Source organism: Pseudochaenichthys georgianus, chromosome 9 (assembly GCF_902827115.2).
Source record: "Pseudochaenichthys georgianus chromosome 9, fPseGeo1.2, whole genome shotgun sequence".
Taxonomy (NCBI): domain Eukaryota; kingdom Metazoa; phylum Chordata; class Actinopteri; order Perciformes; family Channichthyidae; genus Pseudochaenichthys; species Pseudochaenichthys georgianus.
Genome location: NC_047511.1, coordinates 7,241,755 through 7,261,866, shown reverse-complemented (window position 1 = coordinate 7,261,866; position 20,112 = coordinate 7,241,755). Strand labels below are relative to the sequence as shown.

General features: G+C 42.0%; 1 protein-coding gene across 1 annotated transcript; it reads left to right on the top strand.

The window, feature by feature from the left end:
• Positions 1-401: 401 nt before the first annotated feature.
• Positions 402-18,546, top strand: rsph14 (radial spoke head 14 homolog). The gene is made up of 6 exons (XM_034091622.2): positions 402-670; positions 11,519-11,621; positions 12,686-12,804; positions 14,552-14,771; positions 16,383-16,519; positions 17,989-18,546. Exons 1-6 carry the CDS (start codon positions 496-498, stop codon positions 18,276-18,278), a joined length of 1,044 nt encoding a protein of 347 aa, XP_033947513.1. The 5' UTR covers positions 402-495; the 3' UTR covers positions 18,279-18,546.
• Positions 18,547-20,112: the final 1,566 nt, after the last annotated feature.

Sequence of the window (20,112 nt, the reverse complement as noted above, 5' to 3'; positions counted from 1 at the left end):
AATAATATTGCTTATGGATGTTTTTACCTTTTTAATCAATCAAAGGAAACAACACTCATGTCAGAGTAACGTTGGAGAACGTTTTTAAGATACAAAGTGTATCGGAGACAATCGTATTGAAAACATAACACAAAACTCCATTATTATTTTTACACTGGAAAAATAAATCAGTCGGTTTACTTTTCAGACAATTGCTCCATTTCAGAATAGAACATAACATATTTATGTAAAAAATAAGTTCAAGTAAGAATAAACAAATGATTGGATTTCATGAAACATTTTAAAATTCTTTAAAAATGTTAGGAATATAAAATTAGGTTAATGTTTTTTTCGGTGTTTGTTAGAGGCTATCCCGGAAGTGATGTCCTCCTTCTGCTCTCTGTATACGGTTACTAGGCAACGTTGTCTTTTTGCATTTAGGCTAATTTGCTCAAGTGCGCCCGGTTAGCTCTAGATATTAGCGGCTTAAGAGTGCAGTTACTGGACAAACACAGGATGGCCGGCTCTCCGTATGACTCCAGCCGGGCTCCGGTGGCCTACGGCCGGCGGGCGGTGCCTCAGCTGTTCTCGGAGCTGCAGCAGCAGGAGGCGCCGCGGAGGCTGCGGGCTCTGGCCTCACTGTGCGACCTGCTGCGGGACCCGGAGCGGATCTCCTGCACTGTCAGCGGAGGTAACGATCAGCCAGTGGTGTGAAACTAAGTACATTTATTCAAGTACGAAGTACTGTACTTGAACTGTGCAGATGAGGAAGAAGTACTCAAATGATTTAAAGTATAGCAGTACACTGTAAGAATACTATTAGCTACAAGTAAAAATGCATTCAAAATGTTACTTAATCACAATTCAAAATATAGCTACTTTAAGTAGGCTACCACAAGAAAAAGTACTTATTATGCAGAATGTCCCATTTAAGCAGTATAAGCTGCTGGGAGTCCCAGCAGCTTCTACTGAAGCCTTCCGAGTAAATCGCCAGAACGCCGACACCTCCTCATCTCCACCGCTCCCATGTTTTATTTTGTGTTGCCATAAGTTAGTCTCTCTGCGTTTCTGCGCTGGGCTAATGCTAATGCTAATGCGAGGATAATAAAATGGCGGCTTCACAAAACTTTTTGGGAGTTTTACGGGGCGTGGTTTGCAATTCGCCCAGCCAATCAGGAATATAGCTCTTTTCTCAAAAAAGAGCCGCTCGAAAGTCCCTGCTTTCTAGCAGGGACTTTCGAGGGGATTAAAAGGTTCGCATGAACCACTTTTAGTACCGGCTCTTTTTGGTGTGAACGCGATCATGAACTAAGTTCGCATGAACCTTTTGTGGGAAAAGTACCGCAGTGTGAACGCGGCTATTGTCCCCTTGAAAACCGTTACTGAACTGATTTTGGATATTTGTACTTTGATAACCATTAATCTGCCTTCAATGTTGACAATTTTCTGGATCTTCTCGCGGATTCTTCAAGTCCCGCCAAATGATGGGGGACGTCATTGCGGGCACAGCGCTCCAGCTGCACCGTCCAGGATCCCAGCATCTGCATGTAAACCTTTATATATATATACAGTCAGATGTAAACGCACGACGGCGCACACAGCAGCAAGCTCAGACAGCGATGACAGGTTAATGTTGAACGTGTCTGAGAGCTCATATGAGGCTGAAGGATCGGTTTATGTTGTATCTGTTAGAAGTTTAGGAATGAGGTGCGTCAATATGGGCGATCATATGGTCACCATCGTGCGTTTACATCTGACTGTATATATATAAAGGTTTACATGCAGATGCTGGGATCCTGGACGGTGCAGCTGGAGCGCTTTGGGCGGTGGTGGCGAAGTCAATAGGGACTTGGCTTGGCAACTGGAAGGTCACCAGTTCAAGTCCCGGCAAGACCAAGTGCTACCGAGGTGTCCTTGAGCAAGGCAGCGTTCCCCACACTGCTCCCCGGGCGCTGTTCAAAAATGGCAGCCCACTGCTCCTAACACTAGGATGGGTCAAATGCAGAGAAACAATTTCCCCACGGGGATTAATAAAGTATATCAAATCAAATCAAATCAAATGTAGCCAGTGGTGGAATGGGACTAAAAATCATCCCGGGACTCTCGACCGGCCCACTTCGGTACCGCTAGTAAATTGTCAACGGGGGGAGCGGGGGATGTACAATACAAATATAATGTATAATGTCTGTGTCTTTGACATTAGCGCTGCTAGCCACCTGTGCCCTGTACTACGAAGCCAGTTCAACAGACCCTGGATATGTTTGAGTAACAAACTAACTAACAACAACAAACTAACAAACGAGATCTCGCTAAGCGGTCCTACGACGCTGGTTATCAACTCGGTAAATCAAGCCAGGGTTTCTCTCTCCAGCTGAGAGCGCGTTCACGTCTAAGACACGAGTGGATCCGACTTTAATTACATTTGTCTCGAGTGTTTCGTCAACATAATGTGTTAAATAATACTTCTGCATACAGTCTGTGACACTGTGAGTGTTGCACGGCCAGATGAGGCTGGAGAAGCTGACTCAGATAAGGAAATATATGATATATTATGATATTATATGATCGATGATCTGATTGATGATGTAATATGAATGATAAGTGCGACATGTCGGCGTCTTCTCTGCATACGGCAGTTTAAACTGTATTTTCTTTATCCTGTAATATGACTTGAGAGATTTAAACTCCGCACACTGAGTGGATCTCTTTTCTATAGACGCCGGAGGCGGGCAGCGTCAGGTAAAAGAAGTTATTTAGCCTTCTCAAACCTGAGCCTCACGCGCCGCCTATGGGGGATGTGCTAGTTACTTATCCGACCGGCCCACTTCGGTACCGGCCCATCGGGATTCGTCCCGATGGCCAGTCCGCCACTGCACCCAGCCCACGTAAACTGTCAACGGGGGGAGCCTCGCTGCGGGGAAACGGTGGACCTAGTGTCCCGATCGGAGTGGGAATAATAATAATAATCCGTGCATTTTATCCATTAATTTCCCCAACATTGTGGTAAAAAACCACACGTTTAATCCACGTTGGTGTACTACAACTACAAAAAGCATCGGTTTGTTTTCTCATCAGTAAATGCAGACCGGCTCAAACAAACGATTTTTAATCATCATCCTCACTCATCATTTAATGTATCATATGTTCGCCGAATTGACATGAAAGCACTAATAAATGTAGTTTCATCCACTTGAGTTTATAACAACCTGATCTCACCAGAATGCGTGACTCCACCACGACTCCTTAACACCACAATGCGTGGTGGAGTCACGAACTTTGTTACATTTGCGTGTCGGCACCACGCAAACAACCCCAATGTAAAGTGAATGAGGCTCCTTTGTCGTGGTGCACACACGCATTTCTACAACGTGCATTGTGTGTAATGCAACTGTTAATTTTATTAAATTAGTTTGTTTTTAAGGAAGGCCAGAGCTTCAGCTGTGTCAAATAGATTGTTCCCTTTAGTTAACGTTATTTAAAAGATAATGATCATGTCTTGTATTACGAGCGTCCATTCCCATTGGATAACGGAGAATTTTACACCCGGAAGTAAGTAGCCTATTCTCCTTACTGTCGATTGATTTTACAGTGATATCTGCACTACTCATCGACTAAAAAACACCAAATTGTCCTTGTTAATTACACAACATTGATTGGTTTGAATTGTGTACAATGCTTTTGTATTTTCCCCCTTCGATTCGGAGAAACAAATATATTTTCGGAGTTTTTGGACGGCAGAAGACACTACACTACCCAGAATCCTCAGCTATCGTTTGGGACTACACCATGAACCCCGTGATCAGTCCTCAAGCTCTTTGATTGGTTGACCTCCAACTGCATTCCATATGAAAAAAAACGTTTCGTAAAAGAGAAAATCATACTTTATTCAGCAGTGCTTGCTTTACTCTTTGATAGTCATCACATGAATGCATTGTAATAAATGGTTTGGCTGCATTAAATATTACACATCTGTCTTAGTTCTTTATTTATCTACAGAGTTCGGGCATCAGAATACACCGGAAACTATTCTTTTACCGTTCTGTTTTAATTTCACAATAAAGTTAGTAGTAATATTTTGTTTTGATATTATTGTTTTTTATTAACTACTAGACGACTGGGTCATGTTAAGACCATCTTTTTTTGGTTGCTATGGGTTTTTTCCATCGCTTTTGTGTTACAAATATCAAAACAATAACAAAATAATATTCGTCGTAAACTAAACCGGAAACAGCAGTATATTTTATTTTGTTAACACTGTAAACTTGACAGCCTTTTAACCTACGCTTTTAACCCAAACCACCTACTGGTTCAAGCACGTTATTACACGTTTAGAGTAATTGCAATGCAGGAAGATTGTGTTGCTTTTTAATGACTGTTTAAAATGCCTTTTTCTTAATGTCTTTCATTTTTGTAACGCACTTTTGAATGTGTTATATTTTATGAAAACATTCAAATATTAAGAGTACATACAAAATAGTGGGAAAGTAGAAGGTCAATTATATAAATATAGAATAGAAAATATCAAGAAGATACTCAAATGATATCTAGAGTAAAACAGTTTAGTGCCTGATAGGAGGATGTGCTAACTAATAAGGCTTTATTTAAAGAAATGTGCAGAATACGACAGTGTAATGGTGGAGGTACACACATTGATAGATGTCTTGTAATGCACTGTTGATGAACCTGTGACCCAAGTTGTTCATTCATTGCATAACTACACTGTTGTGTATATGATATGTCAATAAACCTTAGAAAATCTTGAAATCTTGAAAGGGATGTGCAAAATAGCAATTATATACAGTCTTTAATGAACTATTAGAGAATAACGAGTAATGAATATGCTTTAAACGGATCTGCAGATAAATATGTAGTCTTCTCAAGCAACCAACTATCAAATATCTCGCCTGATTGTTGGCACTTGACAATCACCTTCACTGAATTTCATTCAGGTGTAACTAAAGTCTGATTTAAGGGTTGTTTATATTTCACATCATTAATCCAAATCTGTAAAGTAACTAAAATAAATGTAGTGGATTAAAAATACCAGGTTAACCTTAAAGAAAGCCCTCAGGATTATAAAAGACCACCATCACCCCAGCCACAAACGGTTCTGTCTGCTGCAGTCTGGCAGGCGGTACCACAGCATTCGGACTAAAACCACCAGACACAGAGACAGCTTCATCCCACAGGCTATACGATTATTAAACACCTGAACTTAGAAATAAAATTCATCTGGCTGCTACTTAGAAATTATTTATCTAATATATCATATTCCAATCACTTGTATATAGACTCTTATTGCACTATTTCACTATTTTTTCTGTGCATCTGTTTTATTGCGTAGCACGGTTGGAGGAGCCTGTGACCTAAGGGGGGGAGGGGGGTAGGACACGTTCGATTCCTGTTTTGAATAGTGTGCCGTAGATGGGTTTCATTCCATTTCAAAGTCCTTTTGGACGCTCTGTGTAAACGGCGCATCCAATCACAGAGGTTGAGGACTGATCACGGGGTTTGTCAAGCTAAGCACATGGTGTAGTCCCAAACGATAGCTGAGGATTCTGGGTAGTGTAGTGTCTTCTGCCGTCCAAAAACTCCGAAAATATATTTGTTTCTCCGAATCGAAGGGGGAAAATACAAAAGCATTGTACACAATTCAAACCAATCAATGTTGTGTAATTAACAAGGACAATTTGGTGTTTTTTAGTCGATGAGTAGTGCAGATATCACTGTAAAATCAATCGACAGTAAGGAGAATAGGCTACTTACTTCCGGGTGTAAAATTCTCCGTTATCCAATGGGAATGGACGCTCGTAATACAATACAGGGGACATGATCATTATCTTTTAAATAACGTTAACTGAAGGGAACAATCTATTTGACACAGCTGAAGCTCTGGCCTTCCTTAAAAACTAACTAATTTAATAAAAATAACAGTTGCATTACACACAATGCACGTTGTAGAAATGTGTGTGTGCACCACGACAAAGGAGCCTCATTCACTTTACATTGGGGTTGTTTGCGTGGTGCCGACACGCAAATGTAACAAAGTTCGTGACTCCACCACGCATTGTGGTGTAAAGGAGTCGTGGTGGAGTCACGCATTCTGGTGAGATCAGGTTGGTTTATAACCACAAAAATAATCGATTTGTTTTTATATCACATCCGACGGGAGGAAATTCAGCTGCTCTCACTCCCGATTTTTAATCCTAATGTAATCATCATCTTCACCACGATCATTTATGTTTATGTCGCGGAATTGACATGAAAGCACTGACAAATATGAATATACTGTAGTCAACTTCATTAAAACGTTATTAACGTGCCTAATCTCAGTAATTCACCATTTCTACGCATGACACAACACACTTTGTCCGTGTTTGGCTCTCGAAGCGTTCATTGACGTCACTTCCGGCTTCCCCCAAAACTTCAAAATGAGTGATGGAATTTCCCCGCGATGTTCGAAATTATTGATATTTAACGAAACGGTATCGCTTTTTCTTTTTTAAACTGACGGTTCGAGATTACTAGTAGCCCAATATTTCATTGCACAACAGTTGTTGGGATGGTGTCACAGGCTCTTTAAATAAGAACTTAGTTCCACCTGGACTAAATTCACAAACCCAGCAGTAAATCAAATCATAAAAATGTGATCCACCTTTGCAGCTTTGATAAACACAAATGATTATAATCAAAACATATCATATATATTTTTCTGAAATGGACCAATCTGCATAATGAGTTACTTTTGGTACTTATAAGTATCATTTGATGCAAATACTTTTTACTAAGAAACAGAGTATTCCTACACTCTGCTACTTCTTCTTTTACTCAAGTACAAGATCTGAGTACTTCTCCCACCTCTGCAAGCAGCCGACATGATGCATTTAACTTAATGCTGTCAAAATTATCGTGTTAACGGCGGTAATTACTTTTGAATTAATTGCGTTAAAATATTTACCGCATTTAACGCATGTGCAGAATGGCCCGCCCCATACATCCCACCAGTGGCAGCGCCAGGGTATGGCTGGGGTAGGCTACACCCATACCAAGAAATGGCTTAGCCCCACCATGAAAAATGATGTTAAAGTAAGCAAAATAAAGTCTGCCAACCCGCGCGGAGTAAATTGTACAGACAGCAGTTAGTAAGATTGATTTCAGTAGCCACTTGTCTGGAAATACCGAAGACCAGAAACGGTTTTGAAAACTTTTGTCACGTAGTGATTGTCCTCTTAATAGAACATCTTTGATAATGTCTTCTGGCCAATCAGAATCAAGATAACGGCGTGGTGTTGTTGCAGGAAGTCCCGACGGAGAATACTTTTGTGGTTATGTGCGTAATCTGAAATGCGTACCGTCACTTGTGTCACAAAGCGAATTTGCGTACCGACGTACTTGTGAAGCTTTTCCAGAAGGCGGTAAACCCCCAAAACACGGACTAAGGAGCTCCAGGATCTCTCCCTGACATGCGTACTTCCAGAACCTCGCACACCTTGGGTCCCCGGGCCCCCGAACTTAAGCACTCCCCCACGGACTAAACCCAGATGATCACACCCTCAAGAATCTCGTGCCCCTGGGAATCTTAAAGGGGGGTGTATTTTGCGGTGCTTTATCGTCCGCCCATCGGCACCCATAGTCGGCCTTCTTCACAGCAGCAGCACCCAACCTCCAGTGGAGAATGTTCTCGTGCCCCTGGCAACACTTGAAGGGGGTGTATTTTGCGGTGCTTTATCGTCCGCCCATCGGCACCCATAGTCGGCCTTCTTCACAGCAGCAGCACCCAACCTCCAGTGGAGGATATTCTCGTGCCCCTGGCAACACTTGAAGGGGGTGTATGTTGCGGTTCTTTATCGTCCGCCCATCGGCACCCATAGTCGGCCTTCTTCACAGCACCACCTGCCCTGCTGGAGGTTCACACTTTAACTTTAGGACGACAGAGTCGGTCTCCGTGTGCACAGACAGGGCTGCTGTTTTTCAGGTTTCAGGCTCGAAAATGACATTCCCAGAACAAATGACCATATCTTCCCTTCTAAAAGGGTTAAATTAATAATCTTTTTTCTCAAAGTAATGATAAACCTGTGAGTTGGATGTAGAAAAGTCAGAATAAATATAGATGTTTTTTATTTGAAAGAAAATTCAGATTGAACATGGTAAAAAACTGTAAATTATAGTGTTCATCCAAAAAATTATATTTTGTATTTATAGTGAAAACTAACATTGGATGATGGGTTAGTAGACTAAAAGCTTTAGGAATCAAAAGTACAACATATAATAAGTACCCTGTATCAAGATTGATGCAAAACAAGTGATATGACCTTTTTAGACAGATTTAGCAAAGAAAACCCTCTTCTGGGGCCATTTGGGTGGATTTTCCATATCTCTGGCCCCCATTGCTGGATTTTGACATGTGACATCTCTTTCTGACCGTCAGAGCCAATGGAATCGAGGGGAACTCCCACCTAGTCCTTATTTGGTAATGTGCGTGAGTTAGACTGCTGCATAGCCTAGACCGGAAGCAGCAGCCACTCTGGTAGCTACCATTAGCAGCTAACGTTTGCTCTGCGATTTTTTACATAAAAATTGAATTATGGATTATAAATGAAATCATTTTTTTTATACAGAGACGTTAAAAACCTATGGATTAACCGATTCAGCCGCGTTTTTTCTCGTTTTAATGCCATTGAACACATATTTTGATCAGATTGACAGCTACGGTGAGACGATCTCCCTAGAAGCTCCGTAAAGGTAGGTGTTGTGATGTCTGTGTTTGCTTCCCCTGTCGCGAGTTTGGATGACTCCGTGATGATACTATATACTTAAATAATCTGTGGAACCTCAGCTTTAATCGGGTATCTTGTATGTGTTGCTACGATAAGTAATAAGGGTACTTTTATCTTGAGTTCTGTGCCAATGTCCGTTAGCATTTTTCGCTAATGGGTCATTTAGATGCTTCTTATGAGACTTGTGTTTTGTTTTGGTACAAATGGTTTGTATCGTCAGTTAGCTGAGATTATTTCCGTTAGTCTGGTATAACACATTAATAGGTTCTTAAATATTAAGATCCCCTGAGACACAGTGTCGTGAAAAAAAACAGGGTCCCCGCCGACGGGGACCTTGGGGTTTAACAGTCGGTCTGTACAACGGTGCCAAAACTACGCCAACCGTCTGCGGAGGGAGACTCCCCCCCCTTCACTGGAGAACTGCGCTAAAACAGCTGATCACAACTCTGAAGCTGACAATTGAGCGGCCCAGACCAAGCAAGGAGGCAGAGGCAGAACGTCCAAAAATATAACCCGACGTGGGCATTTATTAAAATCATGGGCACAACGTTCACAGCTTCAATCCTGCTGTTCTCCTTGCACACATCCTGCAGCCACAAGGATCTCTCACACACACAGCCCCGTCAACAGACAGGGAAACAGAGCCTAAATACACACACTCTAATCAGCACAACAAGACACAGGTGAGGGGGGAGGAGACAACACATGACACCAGGTGCACACAATCATCAGCCACAGACAACATATACTGTGCAATCACGCTAATAAAGTGCCATATTACCCGGCCTGAAGCCGTCAGTCCATAGTGACGAAGTTACCTTCGTCACAACAACGTTCACACTCTGTGGTCATGAAGTACTCCACTAGCCCCCCCCCCTGTCGACTTTCCTGAAGTACTCCCCCGTTGATAGAAATCAACACGTAATGAATTAAGACCCCACGGTTTGATGATTGATATGTGTGTGGGCTGTCTTTCATTTTGACACACAGAACAATGTTATAATAAACATACATACTGTATTTTAAATGGATATATCTGCCTTCTTTCATTTATCTTTCCATTCCCACAACAATATACATAAATAAATGCCATATTTTGGATTAATTCATTTTTAAACTGTGATTAATCTGATTAAAAATTGTAATCGTTTGACAGCCCTAATTTAACTATATCAAAGATATGTTTTGAACTCGAACCCTCCCTCAGACCCTCAGGCAGACCATCAGTAGCCAAACAGAAAATTCACATTTAATATTTTACTGATACTAATACAATACTGTATACAGTCCCCTCCAAAACTATTGGAACAGCGAGGCCAATTGCCTTATTTTTGCTGTACACTGAAAACAAATAGGTTTGACATCAAAAGATGAATATGAGACAAAAGGTCAGTATTTAAGATTTCCATTCCAGGTATGTACATCTAGATCTGTTAGACAACTGAGAAGATGGCACCTTTTGTTTAAACCCACCCATTTTCCAAGTGAGCAAAAGTATTGGAACATGTGACTGACAGGTGTGTCCTGCTACATTGATTATTCTAACAATAAATAGCACTGCCTGTCTGCTCTCAGTTTGAGCTTTGGGCTTTGCCTGTGCAGACTGCATTTGTAAACGGTGTAACCAACATGCAGACTAGAGAGCTGTCTGGGAGAAAATCAAGCAATTTTGAAACTGAGAGAAGATGGAAAATACATCAGAACCGTTGCACAAACATTGGCCATAGCCATTTAGAATGTCCTTAAGAAGAAAGCAAGCATGGTGTACTGAGCATCACACTTCAAAGTGGTCGACCAAGGAAAACATCAGCAGCTGAGAAACATTGTGAGAACTGTAAAGAAACATCACCAACAACCTCCAGAGGGCAGGAGGGCAGGTCTCACAATCCACCGTTAGCAGAAGACTTTGGGAACAAAAGTACAGAGGCTACCAGAAGATGCCAACCATGCACTCATTAGCAATGAGAAGGCCAGGTTTTAATTTGCCGATTAGTACAGAGACGGGCCTCAAAGGTTCTTAGACAAAGTGTTATGGACTGACGAGTCAAAGATGAACCTTTACCAAAGTGATGGAAAGGCCAAGGTGTGGAGAAAGAAAGGATCTGCTCATGATCCCAAACACACATCTCATCTGTGCAACATGGTGGAGGTGATGTCATGGCTTGGCTTCTTCTGGACGGGCTCACTGATCTTCATTGATGATGTAACACATGATGGCAGCAGCTAAATGAACTCAGACGTCTACAGAAACATTTTGTCTTCCATTTTAAAGAGAGATGCAATCAAAGTGATCGGGAGATCCTTCATCCTGCAGCAAGACAACGACCCAAAACACACGGCCAAAACAACCAAGGACTTTATCAGGGGAAAGAAGTGGAAGGTTTCAGACTGGCCAAGTCATGTTTATTCAGTTTTCTTATTTTTTTATTGGACATTTATTTTTGTTTTCCCTTGTATACATAATGATGTTTCTGATTGTGAAATGTTTTACTCCTGATACTTTAACTTCACTGCACTGTTAAGCAAGTAGGATTTTGAATGTAGAAATGTATTTCTTATAAAGTATTTTCACTATAGTGTAGTCCTTCTAGATATGTATTTTATTTCACTTACGGCTTTGTTGCATCTGATTTGTTACCACTACATCATATATTACATTTATTTCCTTTCTTAGGATGTGCATGTTATTCAGAGAAAATCATACACAATGTAAAATTGATGTTCACAGTATTTATAGACACAATATTATTACCATTCTGCAGGGTTTCTGGAGCAGTTAAAGGTTTTGCTTAAGGATGAAGATTCAATAGTAAGAGCAAAAACCTGCGAGCTGCTTCATCTGCTGACCGCCCACAGAATCGGCAGGTAGGGAAACACACACACACACACACACACACACACACACACACACACACACACACACACACACACACACACACACACACACACACACACACACACACACACACACACACACACACACACCACACACACACACACACACACACACACACACACCATGTATACATCACTTCAGGGGACATTACATTGACTTACATGCATTTCCTAGAGACTTATCCTAACCTTAACCATAACCACCACATGCCTAACCCTAACCCTTAACCTTAACCTTAACCTTACCCTAATCCTAAACCTAACCAAGTCTTCACCCTAAAATGAATGATCCCCCTTATGGGGACCTCCAATTTGTCCCCATAAGGGAGGCGAGTCCCCACACGTGACCATGTAAACAGATTTAGGTCCCCACAAGTATAGTAATGCTAGTCCACACACACACACACACACACACACACACACACACACACACACACCACACACACACACACACACACACACACACACACACACACACACACACACACACACACACACACACACACACACACATACCATGTATACATCACTTCAGGGGACATTACATTGACTTTCATGCATTTCCTGGAGACTTATCCTAACCTTAACCATAACCAACACATGCCTAACCCTAACCCTTAACCTTACCCTAACCCTAATCCTAAACCTAATCAAGTCTTCACCCTAAAATTAATGATTCCCCTCATGGGGACCTCCAAGTTGTCCCCATAAGGGAGGCGAGTCCCCACACGTGACTGCGTAAACAGATTTAGGTCCCCACAAGTATAGTAATGCTAGACCACACACACACGCACACGCACACGCACACAGACATAAAGGAGTTAACATATTACCATTTCCTATTCCCTCGTCCCAAAATCAACTGTCATCTAGTGTGTTTTTGTTTAGCTGCCTGAAGTAAGATCTGTGGTAAACACAAGCTTAAGATCTTATTTAAGTTTTAGTTTCTACGACATAAAATAAGTCAGTAAATGCCCCACTCGTGAATGTCCAAAGCTGTCATAAAAACAGGTCTCTGCTGTCTCCTCCTGCAGACAGGCCCTGCTCTCCTCCTCCTTCCTCCCTCACCTCTCAGAGCTGATGGACGACTCCTCCTCAACCTGCAGGAGAAACGTCCAACGAGTGCTGAACCGCCTTACTCTGATGCCTGCAGGTAACCGTATCGTGGGATTCAAATCACAGCTCTCCACTTTGAATATAGTATAGTATTTGTCATATTTTATGATATTTTACTATACTCAGTTACTCACATAATATTTTGTGTAAATATTGTCTTGTTATAATGATCTTAAAATAGTTTTTTGGAATAGCTTTTATAATTGTATTATTTTTGGTCTGTATTCTTCTTTCTGTGTCTCATGCACCATTTATTCCAAAGCGTAACCAATGTGTAAACCCACTTGGTAATAAAACCGATTCTGAAACTATCCTTATTACACAAACAAGTGGGAAAACAAACTCAACTCCATGTCTAATTATCATTATTTTGAGATTTTAGTCATATATTCATTTATTTCTTAGATTATTTAGATAGATTTGCTCTTTACTCACCACATGGTTGAGCAGAGAGCTTTGCGGTGAAAATAATCTCTTATGTTTAGTTTCTATGGTTACCTCTGCTGCTAGCTTGCGCGGCTACAAACAGCTGTTATCTGATTGGTTGCACGTTGAAACGGCAGCGCTGGCTCGTCCACACGGCGGCGTGCGTTGAAGCTTCAACGCTTCTGCCCATTCACTTTGAATGGGGTGACGTCCCGCTTTGCCGAACTGCATTGTGGGAGCGTTGCTCGCTTCAAAAGTTGAGCAATTTTCAACTTTTGAAGCTTCGGCGGAAGCGTCAGCCAATCAAATCATATGCCAGTACTAGCTCTAGTCAATCAAACCGCGTGCTTGTGTGTCCCGGGCGGGAGATTCATGTGATTGGTTGTTGGTTGAGTTTCAGACACGCCCGCCGGCAAGCTTCAACGCACGCCGCCGTGTGGACGCTGCGTAATAGCCCACGATGGAATGTAGCAGGAAGAAGAAGCTCTTATTTGACCTGCCATTCACTCAAAGATAGATGACCTGTCATCACAACTGCCAGTTACTTAACAAACTTATACAGTCAAATAAAAACACACAAACTCAAATAACAACACAACAATCTACCAGCAGAACATTATTACCTAACATCTTCACTGTATAATTATTATTTTTTTCATTCGTTTGTTTGTTTTGCAATATAAGTCATTATTTTGCAGAAGTTAACTGATTAATTATTATTATAATTATTTCCAGAATCTTATTGTTAATAAAATTGGCATCAATTTCCATACAGAATGCATTATTTATATTATTGTACTAAATGTATGTATGCTATACCAATCACTGTTGCCATTATATGCCCTACATATCTGAAGACTTAATATCTAGGATTTTCGGTATTATATAATTAAAAATAAACAAATACAATAAAATAGTTATAATTTTGCAGCAATTGTCAAAAGCAGCAACAATACATTTGACAGAAAAACTACTATTATTATAATTATTATTATCATTATTATTATATTTAAATTGGTATTATTATAATTGTTTCATTGAATTCCCCATGGTATCTTATTTCTCTCCTTGCTGCTGCAACCATAGTTTTTTTCTCACTGGGGGTCAATACTTGATCTCGAGTCAGTTTCATAACGGCCAGTTAAAAACAAAATCACTGGTGAATTGATCAGTGTTTCATTTAACAGGTCAATACACTGAATCAGCAGTGCTATGTTGATGTAATAAATACATTGCTACTTTGAAATGCTGTTAAAAGTTATGTATGTTTTGACAAGTAGTTTGGGTCATCAAATATCTGTTCATCTTTCTTCCTTCCTCCCAACAAGTGTGTCTGACCTGAGCCTGTATCCCTGCAGGTGCAGAGGCTCTTCTGACTCTGGTTCCTAAACTAATGCTGAAGCTCAGCGAGGAGGAAGAGGATGTGCAGGTGCTGCTCCTCTCCACCCTCAGCTCCTGCTCCTGTCTGGACCCTCTGCCGGCTCTGGCCTCTGACGGTGTCTCGCTCCTGCTCCACAAACTATCCGACAGCTCCACAGACATCCGCAGAGAGGCGGCGGCAGCCTTGATGGCCCTCAGGTTAAATTCTCTTAACTTATTTTATTTGTTTATTTTACATTGTGGAGGAAAAGCAGTTTTACATCTTTAACTTCAAGTGACATTTCAACTCCCTTCAGTGCCTAAACTAAGCTTAACGCTTGGACATGAACTCACCATTCCACTTTATTCCATTCTAGAGGATGCTTATTAGGCTTTCCCTTCCCTGTAGTGTGTTCAATAGGTTTTTGAGCAGCTAAATGTTCTGCAAAAGGCGCTTTCACACCGGAGTACTTTTACCCGTACTTTTCCCGTTTAGTTCCGTTAGTGCCTGGAATTTTGCGTTCACACCAAAAAGAGTAGGCTACTTAGTTCCAATAACTTTTACCCCCATTGTTAGTGCCTGCTAGAGAGGTGGTACTATCCTGGGGAGAAAAAAGTACCAATTTCGCTGGGCGAATTGCAAACCACGCCCCGTAAAACTCTGAAAGGTTTTGTGAAGCCGCCATTGTATTTGCTGGCATTAGCATTATTAGCATTAGCATTAGCCCCGCTCACCAACGGAGAGAGAATAACTTATGGCAACACAAAAAAAAAACATGGGAGCGGTGGAGTGATGAGGAGGTGTCGGCGTTCTGGCGATTTACTCGGAAGGCTTCAGTAGAAGCTGCTGGGAGTCCCAGCAGCTTCTACTGAAGCCAATCCCCAACTCCGGGGACTTTGGGCGGCAGTATACGCCGTGAAGTGGTTTGCGGCCTGCCAGTAAACCCAAAGCAGAAGAAGAAGAAGTGACGTCAGCGGCTTCATTTGCCTAATCCTCCCTCAGGGAACTTATTCCGGTGTGAACGCGATCTGTACTTAGTTCCATGGGCGTACTAAGTGCTGGGCACTAAGTGCGGCAAAGTACTTGGTGTGAAAGCGGCTAATGTCTAAAATCCTGAAGTTCCTCCAGTGGGAGTTTCTCTCCCACACACTCCAACACATTGTACGTGATAGGCTAAGGGGCGGGACATCTCTTAGCAGTTTACCAATCACAACAGAGCCGGCCAGCTAACCAGTCAGAGCAGACTGGGCTCTGGTGTCAGACAGAGGGTGAAAAGAGGAGCTGCAGCACAGGCAGTATGAGGAAATTAAAGAACTACTCCTACTTGAACATTAAAGCATGGAGACATGTCCCAGTAGAGACACTACATACAAATAGGAATCTGAAAATGGGCAGAATTTGGCCCCTTTCAAGCCTAAATTGCCATGTATCTGATGTAAATATCAACAACTCATCTCAGTGTTTCTACTTCAAGCTTTCGACACTTCAGCTTCTTTGAGCATGTTTGCTTATGCTTAAAACTCACATAGCTTGCTTTTCAACAGTGTGTTTGCTGTGCTTCAATTCTGAAGTACGTGCCCAACAATCAAAAACACAGGATATGTGAGGCAGCGCGACATACGCACATGCAAGAAAAAAGTGAACTCTGCCTTTAAACTGAAGCTCAGCTCATATAAGTTCCTTTCACCATTTTAACCTCAACCTAAATGTTACCCTGCAGTTTATTTTGACCTTCATAGGTCAAAGAAATCCTTTCTAACCTTACAGCGGATTGTAATTACACGTTCAAAGTTATATTAAAATAACAACCTGTTCTCTCCTGGTTTCAGTGTGTGTGAGGACGGTATGCGGCAGGTGTGTGAGAAGGAGGTGCTTCCTGTCCTGGTCAACCTGCTGCGGGACGAAGACGTAGAGGTTCAGGCCAACGCTGCCGGAGTCATCATGTACGCTGCGATCACCAACGAAGGTACAAACTCTCACCTTGACGCTTTTTTATCACAGCAAATTCCTAATTCGAGGTTTTATCAGATTCATGTTCAGACCTCAAGTTTGAATTATTACAACTTTGTTTTGGGGGTTTTATTCTGTCTATAAAAAATGCAACTACACCAATAAAGCCTCAGTTTATGTTGCTATAGAGTAAAAAAGAAGGAACAAATCTGTCTCCATGGTTTGGTTAGATCTCAAACTGCAAAAAAAAAGGTTTATTGAATAAACAGATTTAGGAGCCAGAGACTGTAGGTTGCGGCTGACGTTGCTGTTTTCTGTGGGACAGCAGTGCTTTCAGGCAAATAGTGGAGCAAATGAAGTCAGAACAAACTGCTATGTTTGCCGATAATGTCGTCTACGGTACAGCTTTACAAAAGCCTTGCAACAGCTTGATGGTTGCGTTTTCCCCACACTGTGGCACTCCTTTTCTAATCTGTTGTCCCCCACATTTGTTGATTTTTTGATGATTCAACCGGGAGAGTTTGTGCTCTGTCTGAACCCTAAAGCTGGAGTGAGGAACTTTGGTCCCCCCTTCTGAAAGTGAGAGTAATTACACAAGCAATGTAAAAGCTCCTTTTGACATAAGCCTGCATGTAAACTCGCCGCATCCTGAAGACTATGATAAAATGTTGGAGCAGAAACAGACATGTTTAGAGTTAGGTACAAAAACGTTAGGACCTCTCTAGTAACTTCTACGGTGGCCGACAGGAGCATACTTGCTACAACGGCCAAAACACTTCCACAAGAGGAAAAACAATTTCAAAAAAAGCGATGTGTGACAAAACACATGCAAATGAAGAAACATCTTCACCATCTTGACAAAACGGGCACAGCATTTACTTAAAGCACTGCAAACACAAAACGCTGCAAATAAAAAACGCTGCAAATAAAGAACCCTGCAAGAACTTCAAACACAACTGAAACGGGAACACTAAAAAGTGATGCCTGTTTCATCAGTTCATTTGTTTACAGTAGATCTGCAATCATATATAATAAAGTAATTATGCGACCATATTGTTAAAATAAGCCCATTAAACTTACAGTTTAGGTAACCAACAATAGTGACAGTTGGCCAACAGCGTTTCGTTGTGAGTAAAATTGGTGATGATGTTTCTTCATTTGCATGTTTTGGGTGTGTTTTTTTGTATTTTCATCCTTCTTGAAGCTGCACCGCATTTCTCCTAATAGGACTGTAATGCCATTGCAGCGTGTCATTTCCCTATTCATCACAACGGTACGGGCAGGTGGATTTTTCATCTGGATCATCAACTCGAAAAACCTTTCTTTGACGCATCTAACGATTGTTTCAATAGTTTTGGCCATACTAACCATAGGGAGGGCAAAGAGCCTTACAGTGAACACAGATAGTACGTTTGATTTATATGGTTACTATTTACTTGAGTTGTAGAGTAAATGTATTTGTTGACTCTACATCACTGATTGTAGGTAAGCAACAGTGTCTGGACCTGGACGTCATACCCATCCTCCTCAGTCTGGTGTCCCAGGACGGAGAGGAGGAGAAGGACAAGGAGAGGAAGAAGGCTCTGGTCATGTACTCCCTGAGGGCCCTGACCGCGCTGGCTGAAGCTCCGCAGGGCCGCTGCCTCCTTCTGGAGCAGCTCCCCCTGCTGGGGAGGAGGAGCGAGGCTGCAGAGGAGGACCAGGACATCCGGAGGAACGCTCAGAACGCAGTTAGGGTCATCACCTGGACTCCCTGCAACACTGATGACCTCTGACCTCCAGAATACAGCTGCTAGCCAGCCTCAGCTTAACAGATAATAAATAATTTTATGAATTATTAATATTTGTATTCTTTGCAACACTACAGTTGAAATGGGCTCAATAGGGTCAAATCAGATTTCTTGGAGGACTAATCCATATTTTCCAATGGTCTTTCATGTGTTTCAACTTTAAAAAGTCTTCTTTACAAATAGATGTCAGTTGTATGGGTGGTTCATTTTGTACATTGAAAACAAAGTATCTGTGTATGGCCTGTTGCACTGTGATTGGTTTGTACATGATTGGGATGGGTTGGCATGGGAAGTGAGGTTCGAGGACGGTAAGAATATCAGGGTAAGCCAATCAGAGGCATGAATATATAAAATCAGTTTGGCAGACTGGGACTAAAAATCAGCCCGGGCATCTCAACCGGCCCACTTCGGTACTGCTAGTAATTGTCAAGGGGGGGAGGGTGCTAGTGACTTATCCGACCGGCCCACATCGTCCGACCGGCCCACTTCGGTACCGGCCCATCGGGATTCGTCCCGAACGTCCCTATTGCCAGTCCGCCACTGCCCCGGTGTGTAAGGGAACTCACAAAGTGTCAGAAAACAAAACCCTCTCTCTTTTCCTCCGTACCCAAATCTCTAAAAACGTGGGAACAACGGAGCTGATCCAGATTTGCATCCGATATGACGTAATATCGGAAATGTGGGCCCACGGCACTATCAGAAACATTGCTATTAGAAACGATGCCCGACTGTTTTGGACGTAATATGGTCTTTGTTTACATTAGCAAGCATCGCTAACACTCAGAGCTAACCTGTACTGGAGTATGTATAAAAAGCAGGAAATCTAAAAAGGAACTCACCTTGTAGTAAATCCACAAGAGAAAAAGCATTTGAGCTCCATACTGTTTCAGAAATAATCCTTGATGTGGTTTGGAACATAATATGGCATTTAATCACGGCAGCATTTAGCTGAGTATCTCGTAGAATTCATTAGCTCCACCTCCTCTTTTTTTTTTTCAAGCTAAGGACCCCGAACCTGCACTTCTCTAACAGGGCTGAAATAGAGGGATATGAGGGATTTCTAAAATGCATGATCTGTTTGGTATTTTGAGCAAAACATATCATAGACATGTCTTTTTATATTTTTTTATAAATCTGAGACCCATAATATATGCCTAAAAATAGCATATTAGGAGACCTTTAATTGAAGTCCACGTTTCAGTAGTTTCAGTGTATATACAGTATATTTTTTACCTCTCACACCAAGGCATCCAGATCTTGTACGAGGAGCAGAGGTGGACCGGTACTGGCCAACAAATGAGGGCAGGCAGGTTGAGTATGACATGGACCGGGCGGTGCACGACGAAGATTCTGCACACCTACACATAATCCATCCCACTTCACAGGTGTGGCATATCAAGATGCTGATTAGACAGCATGATTATTGCACAGGTGTGCCTTAGGCTGGCCACAATAAAAGGCCACTCTGAAACGTGCTGTTTTGCTTTATTGGGGGGGTCTGGGGGGGGTCCGAAAACCAGTCAGTATCTGGTGTGAGGGTTAGGGTAATGTTGTGAATTGAGTGGCCCATGGTGGTGGTGGGGTTATGGTATGGGCAGGCGTATGTAATGGACGACGAACACAGGCCACTCGATTCACAACATTACCCTAACCCTACCCCTACCCCTACCCCTCACACCAGATACTGCCTGGTTTTCGGACCCCCCCAATAAAGCAAAACTGCACGTTTCAGAGTGGCCTTTTATTGTGGCCAGCCTAAGGCACACCTGTGCAATAATCATGCTGTCTAATCAGCATCTTGATATGCCACACCTGTGAG

What these genes read in the sequence shown, in the direction of transcription:
- rsph14 (XM_034091622.2), top strand. Translation starts at nt 496, where the DNA reads ATGGCCGGCTCTCCGTATGACTCCAGCCGGGCTCCGGTGGCCTACGGC. An exon ending in GCAGCCTTGATGGCCCTCAG is followed by an intron (nt 14,772 to 16,382) that starts GTTAAATTCTCT and finishes TCCTGGTTTCAG; the next exon opens with TGTGTGTGAGGACGGTATGC. An exon ending in CGCTGCGATCACCAACGAAG is followed by an intron (nt 16,520 to 17,988) that starts GTACAAACTCTC and finishes CACTGATTGTAG; the next exon opens with GTAAGCAACAGTGTCTGGAC.